The sequence below is a fragment of the Heteronotia binoei genome, chromosome 16 (assembly GCF_032191835.1).
Source record: "Heteronotia binoei isolate CCM8104 ecotype False Entrance Well chromosome 16, APGP_CSIRO_Hbin_v1, whole genome shotgun sequence".
Taxonomy (NCBI): domain Eukaryota; kingdom Metazoa; phylum Chordata; class Lepidosauria; order Squamata; family Gekkonidae; genus Heteronotia; species Heteronotia binoei.
The window spans coordinates 63,886,260-63,903,801 of record NC_083238.1 but is presented as its reverse complement, the minus strand read 5'-3'; the positions used below and the strand labels follow the sequence as shown (position 1 = coordinate 63,903,801).

General features: G+C 52.3%; 1 protein-coding gene across 4 annotated transcripts in view; it reads left to right on the top strand.

Moving 5' to 3' along the window:
* FN1 (fibronectin 1) overlaps positions 1-17,542 on the top strand; it is an 81,644-nt gene that overhangs the window by 32,704 nt on the left and 31,398 nt on the right. For 3 of the 4 annotated variants that reach the window (XM_060257349.1, XM_060257350.1, XM_060257347.1), the window contains exons 18-27: positions 878-1,150; positions 2,066-2,332; positions 3,428-3,522; positions 4,861-5,029; positions 5,871-5,957; positions 7,714-7,905; positions 10,454-10,726; positions 11,619-11,801; positions 13,678-13,767; positions 16,401-16,670. In XM_060257349.1, coding sequence (XP_060113332.1) covers positions 878-1,150; positions 2,066-2,332; positions 3,428-3,522; positions 4,861-5,029; positions 5,871-5,957; positions 7,714-7,905; positions 10,454-10,726; positions 11,619-11,801; positions 13,678-13,767; positions 16,401-16,670 — 1,899 coding nt within the window. The remainder of the gene's footprint in view (positions 1-877; positions 1,151-2,065; positions 2,333-3,427; positions 3,523-4,860; positions 5,030-5,870; positions 5,958-7,713; positions 7,906-10,453; positions 10,727-11,618; positions 11,802-13,677; positions 13,768-16,400; positions 16,671-17,542) is intronic. The other variant, XM_060257351.1, reaches the window with a different exon arrangement.

The window sequence follows — 17,542 nt, the reverse complement described above, 5'->3', positions numbered from 1 at the left end:
TCTGCTCTCCTGACAACAGGAACAACCTGGACATTCCCTAGTCCCTCCTCAGCCTTTCCTCCCAGGGCTTCTTGGTGTCCAGTGAAACAGCGAGCAGGCAGTCCTCCTCCCTCCTGAACCTTCCCGGGAGGCTACAGCCCTGTATCCTTCATGCCTGCACTAGAAATGTGTGCAAGGGGGGACTCATGGAGTGTGGCAGCTGCCCCCCCTCCCCCCCGGTCTGGCCTCCAGTGTGCAGTGAGTGATGGCCTGCATAGCTTGGGCAGAGAGACCCTCCTCCCTTTCCTTTCAACCAGGTTGCAGCTTCGTTATTAGCAGGAGCTAATTTGAGTACATTTATTCTGTAGGAGTTACCTGGGGGGTTGAGCTTGGTAGCTGGTCAGCCAGAGCAGTTGGTGCCCACCAAGACTGCCTTCCTGCCGCTGCACTCAGGGGCACCCATTGGATCAAAGGCATTTTTAAGCACCGCATGTCCAGCCCTCAGAGCTGCAGGGGATCATTGGACTCCCCAGTTGTTTTTCTGATTTGTTTTCCCATCTGGAATTCGAACCCCCTGTTGGGGAATGCCCGTTCCTTCCCCAGTCCAGAGTTTCGGAGGGGAGGAGGCAAGGCTGCTCTTCCCACTCTGCAGCTGTGGGGCGCCTGTCATGGCTTGTGTCCCATAACACTGAATAGGCAATGCCAGGCTTTTCGTCTGATGGAGTGCTGGGTGTGACGTGGAGCTGAGCTTCCTTGGCAGCCCCAGTCTTCTCACCCTGCGGTAAGAGGAAGGTCCTGATGTGGTCACCAGGGTGTCAGGACCCATGTCCAGCTCCCAGTTGCTGCCGTCTTGTTTGCTGTTCGGTGAGGAATGTCCTTTGCGCCTCTCTCCGCCCAGGTGAGATTCCTCCCCCGAAAGACCTGCAGTTTGTGGATGTCACAGACGTCAAAATCACCATCATGTGGAATCCCCCCGAGAGCACCGTGTCCGGCTACCGGGTGGAAGTGATCCCCGTGAACCGCCCAGGCGAGCATGGGCAGAAGTTGCCTGTGACGAGGTATTCCTTCGCAGAGGTCACAGAGCTCCTACCTGGAACCACCTACCTCTTCAAGATCTACGCCCTGGGGCAAGGCAGAGAAAGCAAACCTCTCACAGGACAGCAGGCAACCCGTAAGTGCATCTCCTCATCTCTGCTCAGTGGCGCTCTTCTGGTCTCACGCCTGAAGCCCCGTCTGGTTCACACTGCAGACGAGGGTCAGTCCCTTCGTGCGCTCCGATTTCATCCACGTGGAAAACGAGGCTGTTAGTGGAAAGGCAAGGCTAGAACCTCCCTGGCATGCCCCCTTCCTGTGCGAAGGGACATTTTGAGTATGGAGGGGCAAAGACGACACAGGTTCCTTTCCCAGTGTGCATTGCTGCCTCCCCCTCCGAGATCTTTCTCTGTTGCGATGGGGCTCTTTGTGCTCGGGCAACTGCTTTTCCCGGGGGAGGATTAGAAGCCTGGGGCTAAGGAATTGTGGGCAGGAGTTTGCCTATGTCTCCTTCATGCCTGGCAGCTTGCAGAGCAGTGTAGTGGGGCCCCTTGCTTGAGTGGGCAGCCTCCGCTTGGGGTCTGTAGCAGCCCCGCCTGCCCTCTGGCATCAGCATCAGGAGGGGGAGGGAGGCAACCAAGGTTCCCTCTGAGCTGCAAACATTCTACTGTGTGAGCGACTGGCATGAAAGTGGTGAGCTGCTGCATCAGTTCTTGTGCTCTGGGGCCATTTTTCCTGAGCGAAGACAAAAATGAGTGAGCTGGAGGCTAAAAACCTGTGAGCTGGCTCACACTCACTCAGCTTAGTTCGAGGGAAGACTGGAGGCAACATCTCGAGAAGTTTTTAGCAGGGGGTTTAATAAGGCTGCCAGCATTTCTTTTTTTTGTGTGTATGGGGGGGGGGGGGAGAAGGTTGTTACTTTGGCTTTACTGTACTTTATATGTTTTAACATTTGGAGCTGGCTGGAGCCTCAGATACGCTAATAATGAAACAAAGAAAGCGTCTGAATAGAAGAAGCAAAGCTTTAGGAAAGTGGTTTGATTCTTCCTTCCAGGACTTGATGGCCCCACCCACTTGCGGTTCATCAACGAGACGGATTCCACGGTGGTGGTGACCTGGAGGCCCCCGCAGGCCCACATCACAGGCTACCGCCTGACGGTGGGGCTGACCAGAGGAGGGCAGCCCAAGAAGTACACCTTGGGCCCTCAGGCCCCCAGGTACCTGCTGAGGAACCTGCAGCCGGGCTCTGAGTACACCCTCTCCCTGGTGGCTGTCAAGGGCAACCTGCAGAGCAACCCCGAAACCGGAGTCTTCACCACCTGTAAGTATGGGGGGGGGGCTCTTCTTCTTCTTCTTCCACTCAATCAGTTGCCTCCCAGAAGCTGTACTTGTGAGGACCTCAGGCCCAGGAAAAGAACTCTGCACTGGTTGTGAAAGTGTGAGGTTGGGGCTGTGGAGTTTTAACAAAGCTCTAACAAAGATCTGTGGCAACTTCTGTGGCCAGCTTCACTCCGTGGTCCCTGAGGGGTCTTCCTTTGTCCAGGAGCACCCAGCGTTTCCTGGCAGTCCAACGAAGGGTTGCAAAGAGTCGCTGCCTAACATGGGTTGGGATTTCTGGCCTGTCAAGAGGTTTCTTCTTTGCATGATGAAGCACTAAAAGCCACGTCTTGTCATGGACTGACAATTGCATTCAGAAGCCCCGCACATTCATAGCGCCAAGAAGCAGCCGCAGCAGCCTTGCTGCCTTCCTCTCAGGAGCACTGTTGAGTGTTGTTGGAGATCATTTGTAGACTCTGCCTTTGGGTTCTGTGCTGGAAAGTTCTCGACCAGAGCTTGGTGTTCAGATGCCTCTGCTGAGGGAGGAAGCTGCCTCTCCTGCTTGGTTCTTTTCTGTCTCCTGAGCTGTTGGCAACTGTGTGCTGGCCCTCTGAGAACTGCTGTTACTGTTTTCCCTGCTCTTTCTTGTTCTTTTGCCTGTACAAAGAAAGATAGGGTGGCTTTCTTCCTTTGGTCCAAGTTGTGTCTCTTCCTTCTGTCTTTTCTCTTTCCTTTCTTCAGGCTGAGAGGAAATGTCAGAGCCAGCACTAGCAAACCAGAGCAGAGTATGGGCACGAAGGGGAGCCTGTGTGGTGCCAGGGAGCGAGTGAGTCAGGGGCTCCTTCCCGTGTCCAGATGGGACGTGTGGGGGCAGAAAAGGGTATTCGTGCTCATTGGGCGTGCTGCATTGTGTGCTTCCTTAAGGCCATACCTGGTCAGTTGCACAAATAAATAACAATATATGTTAATGTTAAAGCAAAACATACACCCCCCAGGTGAGTGTTTGATGTTCCTTGTGTGTCTGTGGCGCAGTGCAGTTGATGCTCATCTCTTGACCGTGTCCAGTGGGAGTTATTCTCGTTGTGCTTTTGCTCCGCAGTGCATCGCCAGGGCTCAATCCCTCCCTATAACACGGAAGTGACGGAGACATCGATTGTTGTCACCTGGACTCCTGCGCCCAGAATTGGCTTTAAGGTAGGAAAAGACCTCCAGCTCTCCCGGGCGGTGGCTTTTCACGGCTCTCATGCAAACAGCTTCAGATGACAGGGCAGGGGGTGGGAAGTCTCCTCAGAGTGTCAAGAAGGCCCTCAGCATGAGCAGGTTAGAAGTCAGCCAAGATCAAAAGACACAGGTGCTCTCTGCACCAAGCAGAGTCTTCGCCTGGGCCCAGCATGTGTACTACAGACACGCACAAGATGGTTGCACAGGAGTATTTGAAAAGGAATCCTTGGTATTCAACATGCTTTTTGGAAGAAGTTGCTTGAGGCTGCTGCGGTGGTTCAGAAGGCTGGGAGGGGGGTAGATTTGGGGTGAAGGGAAGAGATGACAGACTGAGGCCCAAGGGAAGAAGGTAGCAGCACCCCCTCCTGGCCACACAGGAGTCTGAGGCATTTTGGGCATTCCCATTCTTCACACACCAGGCCTTCTGGGTGCTGCACAAAGCAATGTCCGGGGTGGGGGTGGGGGGCTTCTTCCTGGCTCCTCCGTGCTCCAGCTGCAGGAGAAGCTGCCCTTGTGGGATGCCTCCCTCCCTCCCTCCCTCCCTCGCATGACGCTATACAAACTGGAAGCCCTCCTCTTTCCTGCCTCTCTCCAGCTATACATTTCAAAAGTTTCCTCCACAGTCATGCATGGAGTGGCGCCCAAGAGGTCGACCTAGAAATCTGCCAGGAGGTTCCTGTTTTGTTTGGCTAACCCTCCTACCCTCTACAGTTCCTCAGGCATACAGGCTTGCTTGTCTAACATGTGAATTCGAGAGGCTCAAATGACTGCGTTTTATTGTCCAAATGTAAATCCCTGCCCAGCAGCTGGCGTGTTGTTATGCAGAATGGAGCTCTTCCCTGTGAGGAATGGGATTGGAGGACAGTCTGGAAATTTTCTGTCCTCTGGATTCCTGAACTTCGCGGGGCCTTGAGCAGGCTGAATTCTTCTCCTTTTCTTTCACATATTTAGTTCTTGGTGTTTTAGGTGATGTCCTGAAAATAATTAGTTTCCAGAGTCCTGATTTTGGCCATCTTCTGGGCTTGGAGCAGAGGCCACTGGAGCGTGGGTGGGAGGGGGGGGGGAGATACTTGCGAGTTTCCTGCATTGTGAGGGGGTTGGACTAGATGACCCTGAGCTACACGGAGGCCTCCAAGTGCGCGGAGCTCCTGGACTTCTCTGTAGCTGCTTCCCTTGGGCTGGGCTGGGCTGCTTCTGGGGCTGAGGTGGGAGGGGCAGCTGCTTCCCTCTGAGGTGCCATGCTCATGAGCCGCCTGGGCCCCAGGCCCTTCTCCCCATGGAGGGGATCCCTGATCCGTTGGGTTGTTCCAGCTGGGCGTGCGGCCGAGCCAAGGGGGAGAAGCACCCCGGGAGGTCATCTCCGAGTCGGGCAGCATCGTCATCTCTGGCCTGACCCCCGGTGTGGAGTACATCTACAGCATCACCGTCCTGACAGACGGCCAGGAGAGGGACGCGCCAATCATCAAGACCATCGTCACACGTAAGGCCCCTTCATGTCTCTTGCAGGGGGACAGTCTCAGGCCAAGGAGCCGAGTCATCCACAGAGTGCCCCCAAATCCAGACGGAGGACGTGGGCTAAAGAACGTAGGAGTTACTAGTCCCAGGCAGTGTGGGAGATTCCTGCCACTGGCGAGGGGTGATGCGAGAGTGGCTAAAGCAGTCTCCTCCCTGAATTATGGGTGGGCAGGCCTTGGTTCACTGATAGACCCTGGGGTGGGATTCTAGCAGGAGCTCCTTTGCATATTAGGTCACACCCCCAGTGTAGCCAGTCCTCCAAGAGCTTACAAGGCTCTTTTTTGGAAGCTCTTGGAGGATTGGCTGCATCAAGGGGGTGTGGCCTAATATGCAAAAGCGCTCCTGCTAGAATTCCACCCCTGGATGTCTGGAAGGCCTGTGCTGGAGTAGCTGGACTTGATCCTGCAGATTCTGATGCACACCCAAAGTGGGAAAGGCCCTTGTGGACAGCTGGCATCTTGGGCTGACCTCGGTCACTCCCCCCCCCCCCCGCACTTCCCAAGGCGTTGTTGTGCAGCGGGGTTGCCCGCAGGTGTGTGAGTCCCACTAGGGCTCCTGCAGCCCATTTGCCAGTCCCTTGGGCCTGGAGCCAGCTGATCCCGTGTGTGTGTGGGGGGGGCAGTGTGATGTTGGAGGGGGCCCCACCCTGGCAGGTTGATGGACATGGGGAAGGGGCTGCATATGGCCCACCACCCAGGGGAGCTCTGGGAACTTGCAGAAGTTTTCCTGATTCAGGGTTTGTTTTTAAAGGAGGAAACCGCTGCATTTCCAGGGAAGTCTCACAATGCTGGTTTTGTTTCCTTCAGCTGTTTCCCCCCCGTCCGACTTGCACCTGGAGTCTAATCCAGACACCGGAATCCTCACTGTCTCTTGGGAAAGAAGCACAACTCCAGGTATTTGGCCTGTGCAAGATGGTAGATTGTGAGGCCTTTGCTGGCTCACGGCTTGGTCATCCTGGATGGACAGAACACAGAAGGGCCCTCCCTCCCTATTGGCTGCTGACTTTGTAGTCCCACTTGCCAGGCTCAGAAAGAGATGAAGGGGGGGGGGGGTGCGATAGAGTCGGCTCATTCAGTTCACAGCGTCTTCAGGCCACGCAGGTCAAGGTAGCGCTGCTCCCTTGAGTGGTCACCCTCCTGTTCTGGGGGTGCCCCCAGGCCGCCTCACCTGAGGCAAGGAGGCCATTAGCCCCACTCTCTTCCCCAGAGCCTCAGGCTGCCCTGTGTGTGGGCTTAAGGGACCTGCTGGGGGACTTGTACCACCAGCCCATACGTCTGGTGTGTCAGAAACTCCCGCCAGTATATCAGAAACTCCTGTTGGTATGTCAGGACTCTAGGCCAGGTCACAGGTCGTTCTCCACATCCGGCAGAGCAAAATGGTGTCACAGAGCTAAGCAGACTTGTTCTTCCATCATTTTGCTCCAACCTGTGCTACCCTCAGGAAAGAAAATGGCAGCACTTGGATGTTCAGGCCCTGAATTTCTACATGTTTGGAACCAAAGTTCATGGATCACGGAAATGTTCCATTGCTTCACTCAGAAACGCCTCGCTTGGTTCTTGTGCATCAATGCTAACTTCTCGCTCTGGCTGCATTTGGGGACTGTGTCTCTGTTTGTAAGACAAGTACTTAAAAATTAGCTCATTTACACTGACCTGCTCCCTTCATCGGATGCTGCTTCTGCCAGAAGTCTTCTCCAAGAAGGGATCCCAGATTTACCTGCGTTCTTGAAGCAGCATTTTGTTTTTTTACATCCCCAACTGCCCTGTTCCTCCGTCCCCAGAGAGAGGAGAAGCTTCCACCCATTGTGAATTCCGTTCTTGGTGGGTCAAGGGAGAGACCGTCATCCCCTCTCTTCCATTCTGTTCCTGCTCAAGAAACTGGGGACGGCTTCTGTGCAGGGACAGCTGTGTTCCTCATTCAGGCTTTGCCAGCATGAGCGCGGTGGGGCCTCCCTCTCTCTCTGAGCCACAGCAAAACTTTCTCTTTGCCTGCCTGGACCTGTCTGTGTTGGCACTTGGAGGGTCTCCTACGTGCAGGTTTTCAGATTGGTCTCCAGAGGGGTTCTGGGAGGCTCCAAGTGTGATGTGGGAACCCGGGGGGGGGGGCAGGGGAGGGAGTGTTTCCTGTTTGTGTCACCAGAAGAGGGAGGCAGTGAGCACAGGCAGCAAACGACCACATCTCTGAAGCAGTGAGAAGGCGTTGGCACAAGAGGAAAGAGTTCCCTTCTGTTTTAGAGCAGAGAGGGTCACGGCGTGCAGTGATTTGTGGGGGTGGGTCTGTGATCAGAAGTGAAGAGGAGGCTTGGCCAAGGTGTTGCCTCCCCCCCAAGTTCCCTCCCATTCCTTGCAGACTACTGGGCTACCTCTGTGGGGAAGGGCTGGTAGCAGCAGAGCTCTGCTGGAGAGCTCCAGATGGCCTCTGGAGGTTCTACTTACACAGATTCTACTTACTGTGTACTCTTGAATGCAGGCACACACACACTTCCACCTGGGGAGAAAACGGAGATCACGTTCAAAGACCTTCTTGGTTTAATATGCGTAGTGCAGCATTATCTGGAATACACTTGGTGGACAGAGTTCTTGCTCTCAGGTTTCTGAGTATTAAGAGCTCCCGTTTAGAGGTTAAAATGTGCTCCTCCTTACTCTGCAGATATCACTGCGTACAGAATAACGACCGTCCCAACCAATGGACAGCAGGGTTACACCCTGGAGGAGCTGGTCCATGCAGAGCAGACCACCTGTATCTTTGAAAACCTGAGCCCGGGGGTGGAGTACAACGTCAGTGTTTACGCTGTCAAGGACGATCAGGAGAGCGTGCCCATCTTTGAGACCATCACCCAAGGTAAAATTAGGAATCTGAGTCACGGATCCGGGTCCTGTGAGCCTCCGGGACACTGACTCTGTCTCCTCAGGAATACAACCATGTTACTTCAGAGGGGTTTAGTTGGGGCCAAATCCCTCCGTGTTGCAGACAGGGGTCCTTTCTCTTCATGCTGCAGAGAGAACAACTGTTATTTTGCCAGACGCCTGATGTGCGTCAGGCATAGATCAGGTGAGTGAGCAGATCTGCCCAAGAACCGTCTCGCCCAGTGCAAGGGATCCGGTGTCTTTTGAGTCATTTTTTAAAACAAACAACCTGGTGGATGGGAAAGCTCCAGGTGGGGGGGGGGTGCTGGCCAAATTATGGGAGTTGTGAGGCAAAGGCTGCACGCTTTAGTGCCGGCACTCTTCTTCTTTTCTGAAAAAGAGCCTGGCTAGCCGAGGATCAGAAACGGATCATGACCACAAACTCCAGAGCAAGTCAGCTGCTTCAGTTGGCCTGCCTGATTCTGTGGTTGTTTGCTTGGAGGTGGGTCCTCTTGTCTGCCGTAAGGGAGCCATGCTTGCACAGATGTGCATAGACCCATGAAAGGGATCTCCGTGCTCTTTTTTATGTGCTTCAAAGTAATGGGCTTGAACATCTTTTCCAAGCTGTGTTAGTGTTGAGACAGCTCAGTCTAGCCCTGTGTTTGTAGCCAAGCCCCAAGGCTGTGATTATGGGGAGTTCCCACACAGACAGATGCTTGCTGTTAACGTTGCTTGAGGTTTCTGTGCTCTCACCACGGCTGTCTCTGCTGCTGCCCTGTGGGTAACTAACGCTCTGGCATGAGCTCTTCCAAGCCATCGAGGCTGTAATCAGATGCCACTTTAGACAGCAAAGAAGTACGGAAAAGGCATCTTTGGTGGAGGCCTCTTTAGTACTGTCCTTGCGGGTGAGATGCTCATCACAGTCTTCAAAGATAAGTGGTGTTTGGAGGCAATGTGGAACTTGTTTCTTTGGTTCTGCACCATATTTATTTTAAAGGCTTTGCATAACAGAACTAAAAGGTTTTATTAAGCAATGGAAGCGAATACTTCTAACTCTGGGTCCAGGCTAGATTTCCATTGGCCAGAAGGCTTTTCTTTCACTGGAACAGAACTTTCTCACCTTTCCCTTCCTCCGGCATTTCTGAAATGCTGCTCTTGGCAGACTGGAAGTCACTTCGGGGGGTATTCAGTTGCCTGTGTGGAGGGAGGGGCAGCAGAAAGGTTCCGTTCTGATGGAAGGGCCTCCTCTTGATGGAAACTGGACTTTTGGAGCCAGGCCATTTCAGGGAGCAGCATGAACAGGAGAGCTTTTCACTGCAGGGCTCAGGCAGTGAACTCAGGGCTTCCTGCTTCACATGGAATTCCACCCCCCCCCCCCCACATTTGGTATCCTGCTTCTTTGTCTTCATCCCTTCCTTGCAAATTAGGATAAGTTCATCCAGGACTCCCGTGCCATTCCTTGTTTCCCCAGCCCAGCTCATATGGGTTTACTTTTCTTGCAGACCTCAAAGTGGTCTGTCGGCCTTCCCCAAAAGATACTTGCGTATCCCCTTCTGCCTACTCCTTGCTTCTCTCCTCACATCCAGAGCGCAATTAAAGACTTCCAACTGAGGGGAGCCTTCAGGCAAACTCTAATTGGCTGTGAGGTTTAAGTGCAGGTGTAGGGAGGGGCATACAGGGGTGGCTTCCTCCCCACAAGCCAACCGTTTCCCACAGTCCTGCTGCACACCCAAAGGCCTGTGGGAGTACAGGAACAAGCTGTGTGTGTGTGTGTGTCCATCATGAACAGGTAGAGGGAGGTCTGATGGTGGCTTGCATCTTCTGCAGCCCCAAACTGGCCGGCCACCTCTCTTTCTCCCCCCCCCCCCCCAGCTTCCACAAGGTTCCAGGGGATTCTATCCCTTGGACACTGGAGGCCGTGGGAACTGCCTTGACTGCTTCAGTGTGATGGGCCTGGAAAGTGGGATGCCCCTGGAATAAATCCAAAAATCCAAGTTCAGAGGCTTGGTGTTAGGATACTAGACTGAACTAGCGAAGTCATTTGGGGTGAGCCACTGCTGGATCTGATAAAAGACTGAATCTGTCCACATTCACTAGGGAGGCTGTTAAGAGCTGCCAGTGCTGTTGAGGAGGAAGACTTGGAGGGTGGGAAACGCGGCTGCGGCAGCTGAAATGACGGGGGAGGGGGGGTTGCTGGTTGTCCCTCTTGCCTGGAGACCTCCTTTCTCTCCCCCCCTCCACACGCTTCCTATTGGCAGAACGTTTCATCAGGTTGAGTTTAAAAGCTTGTTGGTGCCCCTAATGGGGATTTAGAGGGCTTTGTCATTGTTGTCAGACTCATCAAACACACAGCTGATTGCTGGCTGTTGTGAATTGCTGAGGGCATCTCACTTATCACCGTAATGACTTCACTGTCGCTTTCATTTTTAATTCGTGCAAGCTGAAGCCGATGGTCACTGCTTGTCTTCTTTTCTCTTCCTCCTCGTTTTTCTTTTTGCCTTTGTGTGCCTGTGCTCCGGGGGGTGTGCTCTCTAACCCCATAGAAGTGCCCCAGCTCGCTGACCTAAGCTTTGTTGACATAACTGACACCAGTATCGGCCTGAGGTGGAGCCCTCTCAACGCCTCCTCCATCATTGGCTACCGCATCACGGTGCTGGCGGCAGGAGAAAGCGTCCCCATTTTTGAAGACTTTGTGGACTCCTCAGTAGGCTACTACAGGGTCACCGGCCTGGAGCCTGGCATTGACTATGAGATCAGCGTCATCACCCTCGTTAGTGGCGGAGAGAGCGCCCCCACCACCCTGACGCAGCAGACGGGTGATTGCGGAAGGCCTGCCGTGTGTGCGAGAGGGCTGCCCCCCTGTCGCCAAAGGCCGCTTGGAGGACTCTGGCTCCCCGGAGGAAGAAGAGCTAGGCCCCTACGGCTCCACTGGGCAGGGGGCGGCTGTCCTTTTAGAAAACCCAAGGCGGCTGGAGGTCTTAGTGGGGACTTCTTTGGCTCCCGGTGCTTAGGGGAGCAGCAGCATCCGGTCCTTATTGCTATCCAATATTCTTTGTCGGAGCAGGAACTTGAAAAGACACATTCAGAGTAAAACAGGCCATGTTGGCTCTCTCTCCGAGTGCTAGCTCTTGGCATTCTGTGCTCTGATCCTGAAAGAGGGTGGGATGACTTTTGTGGCCCAAGTGATTCCACCTCCCCCCCCCCCAAAAAAAAAGTCCTCCAAGCTCCTGCTAGTGACAGGTGAGGCAACCCGTGAAAGTCGTCTTAGTGCATGTGCAGAGTAAGAGCCTGTGGTGCCTGGAAGCCAGCAGGGTCCCCCTTGGCCCTGGGAAGACTTTCATCACCTTGTTGAAATGCAAGTCCTTGTAGAGTCCCCTCCTGTTTGTCTGCATGCCGCTGGTGTTTCCCATCTTGGAGCTGCTGAAGAGCCAAGGGCCCCTTCCTGCTGACAGGAGGGGGTGGGCTGTCTTTCTGAAAAAGGGGCCATAACATGTTGCTTAGCGTCCATGAGGTCTGACAGTGCTTTACAGCAGTTTTTGTAATAGCGGAATGAACCTAGTTAACGCTAGTTAATGTTTGCATGGATTTTACTCCGTAGTACATTTTTAGTTTTGGGAAGTTTTTTGCATGGGGTACCGTTTGTCTGTTTCTTGAATGTCAAACTGCATTCCTTGTTAGAGAACTAAGACGTTGCCTCTTCCACCATAGCTGTCCCGCCTCCCACTGACCTCCGTTTCACCAACGTGGGGCCGGACACCATTCGAGTGACGTGGACTCCCCCCGCCTCCATCGAACTGACCAGCTTCCTTGTGCGTTACTCGCCTGTAAAGAACGAGGAGGATGTTGCTGAGCTGACTATCTCGCCTTCAGACAATGTGGTGGTTTTGACAGGTAAGAATCTACCTGTGTTGTTCTCTGGTGCAGGAAATGTTTTCTCCATCTGTCACGACTCGGGGGGGTCTTACCAATTTCTGCTAGCACTCTGGGTTAAGGGTCTCCCTTGAGAAGGCCCAGAGTCCCCTCCCAAGCCCTTCCAGGCCTCCTGTAGCTTAGGCCAAATAATGGGTGTGAGGACCAGGCAGAGTGAACAACAGTGGGGGGGTGGGGGAGGTTTATTTAAAGGTCAGTGCAATATAACAAACAAGGTGCATAAAACAGTAAAAGGGGTGAAGGGATGCCCTAACACACCTGAACTCATTGTCCCTAAGCTGCCAGTCAAGCCTGGGCCTACTCACCCAGGGTCTCTTCCTGGCAGCAGCTCCTCCTCAGCTCTGCCTCCTAGGAAAAGAACACGCCTTGCCTGGGCTTGGTCCTTTTCTCTCTCCTCCCAGGCCCCACCGCCAAAACCTGGCCACCCAGTCAGGGATAGGAGGGATCCTGGGAACTGTAGGCTCTTCCCAGTAACTCCTAAGCAGGCTTCCCTGGGGCCTGCAGGCCTCGCTAGGCCCAGGATCACGACACCATCGTTTTTCCAGTTCCCTTTTGGAATTTGGGGAGCTGCATGTAGGGATGGGCAGCAGGTTTGTGTTTCTTTTCCTCCCGTTCTTGTGTTTTCTTGTCTGCCTGTTTTGCTTTCTTGTATTTCTGCCACCTTCCCTCCTGTCTTGTGCCAAGCGAGGGGTCGCTCCGCAGTTCAGAAAGTGTCGTTTTGAGGGCATAGAGCCATTTCATTCTCACTTCTTGTATCAAGCAACAAATTACATTCCAGATGCTCCACAGAAGCACTGAAAATGTTCCAGAGGGTTTCATTATTGTCAAGACACAAGCATTTCAGGAAATATCTCTTTCCCCTTTGGACTGACAGGCAGCCAGTCTCAGCTGAGGAGATCTTGGCTGAGGTGTCCCCTTCCTCACCTCCAGGCAGCGGGATTCCTTAGTGCCTTTGTGGCACCACCATTCCACCCTTTGGAGTGGATAACGTTTTGAGCCAAGGAAGGGGAAATAAAGCCGGGTTGTTGTGACAGGCCTTTTTTACCAACCGATGGGACCCCTGCAGCCTCTTATGATTTGGGGGAACTGGGAATCAAACCCAGTTTTCCTGATTAGAGTCTGCCTCTTAACTGCTATGCCGTAGTGGCATGTCTAGAGATTCTCCCCCCCCCCCCCCATTTACTTGTAAACATTAAAGGTTGATTTATCCCTTTGGGTTTAGGAAACCACTTGCACCAAAGGCAACAGTTAATAGGTACATTTTGATAAGGATGCAATTAGTTTAGGCCTTCTCATAAATTAATTAGAGCCAGGGTGGCGGAGTGGTTAAGAATGGTGGACTCTAATCTGGAGAACCAGGTTTGATTTCCCCCCCTCCTCCCTATGCAGCCAGTCACAGTTCTTAGAGTTCTCTCAGCCCCACCTGCCCTTACAAGGTGCTTGCTGTGGGGAGGGGAAGGGAAAGGCGATTGTAAGCCACTTTGAGACTCCTTAGAGTAGAGGAAAGCAGGGTATAAAAACCAACTCCTCCTCCTCTTCATAAATCAATTCGGTACAGAAACTGTACCTTTCAGTGGTAATGAAGGGAATTTTTCGAGCTTGAATAAATCTCTGTGAGCAAAGTCATTAAGAGCATGCCTTTTGGGGGGAAATGCACTTGAACCACAAAAGGAAGAAAAAGAGGACACACTGCTGGGACCCATTCAGTTTGCTTGATGAGCAAAAAGTAGTGTTCATGTTGATTAAGGAATTCTGCTAGGTAAGAAGCTCAAATTTTTGCATCCTTAAGAGTTCTGTAATGGAGAGATTGTAACTGTTTGCTTTTTTAACCCCCCAGGTCTCCTGCCGGGAACGGTGTACTTAATCCGGGTCTACAGTATCTATGAACAACATGAGAGTAAACCTTTGAGTGGAGAGCAGAGAACAGGTATGCAGAATGACAAACATGGAAAAAATCGTTTCTGCCTCCCTTCAATATCAGGAGAGACCTGCCTTCATGGAACATCAGTTAATCTACTTCAGTTCTACTCTGTCTTTTTCCCCAGAGGGATCCAACACAATTTACAGTATTCTTCAGTGGGCAGCTGTGTTGGTCTGAAGCAAAAGAACAAAGTGGGAATCCGCCAGGACCTTTAAGGCCAACAAAGTTTTAATTCTGGGGAAAAGTTTTCATGCGCGTGCACCTGAAAGCTTATACCCGGAATGAACACTTTATATGCATTATTCATCATTTTTCTCACCTCCATTTTCTTCTCCTAACTACACTGTGATGTGGGTGAGGTGGAGAGTTTGTGATCAGCTGAAGGTCCCCCAGCAACATTTCTTGGCAGAGTTGAGAGTTCTGAGTCACCAAGAAACTAGTCCGACATAACAGCTGCATCAAAGCGACTTGCAAAATTGGATCCAGTCTAACATTTCCTCTGGTGCAAGGATTTCTGCTCATAAAGTGTAACTTTCCTCTCCCCCCCCACCTCAGACAGTGGCCATAAAATGCCACCCCTCAGTCCTGTTCCAGGGTGGTTGTGTCATGTCTGATCTAAATTCTTGGTGCTTGGGGGGGGGCAACTATGAGAGAGCTTCTGGTGTCCTGGCCCCACTGATGGACCTCCTGATGGCACCTAGTTTTGGTTTTTTGGCCACTGTGTGACACAGACTGTTGGAATGGATGGGCCATTGGCTTGATCCAACATGGCTTCTCTTCTGTTCTTATGTCTCTAAGGACAAGATTTCCACAGCATACTAGACTTCCATGTAGTGAGGGAGGTCAGGATGGTGGGGTGGAAATTCTTGCACTTGTGGAAATGTCTCGTCTGGATCCAACCCTCTAGTTCTTTGGGGGAAAATACTTCTGTTTCCATGGGACAAGATGATCCACTCTGTTACTTTCCATGAATTCATTTGCAGGCTGAGTTAGTTGTGACTCATACCCTGATTTCCTGTGTGCTTCCGTGGGTTTACTGAATAACCTGAGATTTACTATCAAATAATCCGAAATGGCACTGCTGCCTGAGCTCCAATGAAAACCGTCTGATCTACATTTCTCACAGCTAAGTTGTTCCATTGGCTCCATTCAGACAAGGCTCAATTCATAACTGGATTTAGCTGAGCAGTGGCCAGCCAGAGGTTTGGCTTTAAAATTGTATTTCAGATCTGCTTAAAACAGACTTGCTACCTCCATGCCAAGATGACGGAACGCTTGGAAAGGAGGATGTGAGGTGGATTTTGAGTCTGAGTAGGCAGTCTGGGGCCCTCCGGATGGATCTCTGCTTGATGCACTCCGCCTGCAAGGGAAGGTCTCATGTTCTGCAAAGAAGACTCTCCAGTGTGCCTTTTCTGGGCAAGAGGATAGGACAATTGCAGAATAATTCTGTTCTTCTTGGATCTGCTCTAGACCCATTTCAGTCTGGTTTTAGGACAGGCTATGGGACGCTGACAGTGCTGGTGACTTCAGTTGATTATCTCCATTTAAATGTAGACAAGAGCTGTACGTCTTTGTTGCTCTTACTGGATTTATCAGCAGCCTCTGGTACTGTGACCGTGTCGTCTTTTTGAGGCGTTTGGAGGCAGAGAGATTGAGGGAAGTGGTTTAAATCATTCCATATGGACCCAGCTCAGAGAGTTGCTGTTGGAGGCCAGTTGTCCAACACGGGGCCTGTCCTGGAGGGATCCCCTGGGCTCCGTCATCCCCCATCCCCTTTGACCTTAGGAGAAATCATTGATCCTTCAGAGTAGGCTGACAAGACCCGGTCTGATATTCCAAATCCTGCAGTGATGCTGCAGAGGTCCAGAGCCAGCGCTTGTCTGCTGCTGTGAAAGGGCTGAGGGCGAACAAGCTGAAGCGGAATCCTGAGAAGATGGGGGCGATGCGGCTTGGGAAGGCTTGACGGGAGGGCACGGTGCTTTCCGCTTTTCATGGGGTTCAGCTGACCCTTGCTAACATGCTCGGCACTAGGCTGTGCTAAGAGAGGATTGGCTGCATCTGGGCTGTGTGGCCTAATATGCAAAGGGGTCCTGCTGCAAAACAGGCCCTGGTCAAGAGCCTTTGTCCACCTTCCTTCAGCCTGGAAGAGGGCTCCCTGCCTTGGCCCGGATTCATGCCCACTAATCTTAGGACTAGACTTAGAACATGGGCCTGCCCTCCAAGGCAGCCCTGGAATTCCAGTTGCTGCAGAATGCCACAGCTTGGTTCCTGTCCAAAGCCAGGGGGAGCGTCCATGTTGTGTACATTCCGCAGTCACGCCATTGGTGGCCACGCTGCTACCTGGTTCAGTTCAAAGTCCGAGTCCAGCGGCGCCTTTAAGGCCAACAAAGTTTAATTCTGGGCAGAAGCTTTTGTGTACATATAAAATTTAATTATACTTGGAACTAAACTTTATTGTTCTTCAGGGTCCCAGTGCACTCAAACTTTGTTCTGCTGCTTCACACCAAATTGGCTGCCCACCTGAATCTGAGTTGTAATCATTGTAATTGCTTGTATGTGCAGATGCTTTCCCCCCTTTTAAAAGACATTTACCAATTGTCCGCTTGAAGTAAATCCACATATATATTTTTTAACAACAGGGCTGGATTCTCCTACTGGGCTGGACTTTTCCGAGATCACAGCCCATTCGTTCACCGTCCACTGGATCGCTCCCCGCGCGACCATCACAGGCTACAAGATCCGGCATTACCTCGAGCAAGGCGGGAGCAGACCCAAAGAAGTCCGCATTGCACCGTCTCGTAATTCCATCACTCTCACTGACCTGATTCCAGGGTCTGAGTATGTGGTTAGCATTTTTGCATTCAATGGCAAAGAAGAAAGTTTGCCCCTGATTGGACAACAAAGTACAGGTGAGAGCTGGAGAAATCCAGTGGAAGCATGAAGGCTGCTTTTGTGGAATCATTTCCTGAGAGCTGGGAGAGGGGAGGGGAGGCAGCAGTGCTGCTGGTGGAAGATGCATCTTCATTTATCGTCTAGTTCTGGCCTTGGGTCTTCCCAGGGCTGGATTGTGTTTTGGTACCAAATTGGGCAGCTGCACAGCATAAGGATGGGATTGTGGCAGATGCAGAGGTGCCTGGATCCCATGGATGGAGGGGGACTTATTGGGCAAGATGGTGTCCTTGAGGCTGTTGTCCACCTGGAATGAAGAAGGGAATAGTGAGGCATTGTGGGGGGCTCTTGTGGCAGTGAATTCCATGTGTTCATCACCCTTTGGGTGAAGGAAGTACTTCTTCACCCAAAGGGTGATGAACACATGGAATTCACTGCCACAGGAGGTGGTGGTGGCTACAAGCATAGACAGCTTCAAGAGGGGATTGGATAAATATATGGAGCAGAGGTCCATCAGTGGCTATTAGCCACAGCATATTGTTGGAACTCTCTGTCTGAGGCAGTGATGCTCTGTATTCTTGGTGCTTGGGGGGGTGACAATGGGAAGGCTTCTAGTGTCCTGGCCCCACTGGTGGACCTCCTGATGGCACCTGGGTTTTTTGGCCACAGTGTGACACAGAGTGTTGGACTGGATGGGCCATTGGCCTGATCCAACATGGCCTCTCTCTTATGCGAGGTTGTGGGAGACATGGAAATACCTGTCAAGGGCTGTTATGGGATAAGATCTCAGAGGCAGGCTCTTCATGTTGTTGGCAAAAGTGGTCTGAATGCTTCCCTCTCTGTTGCATTCTCTGTTGTGCAGCAGAGGGAATGTGGGTGGAGTGAATGTGGG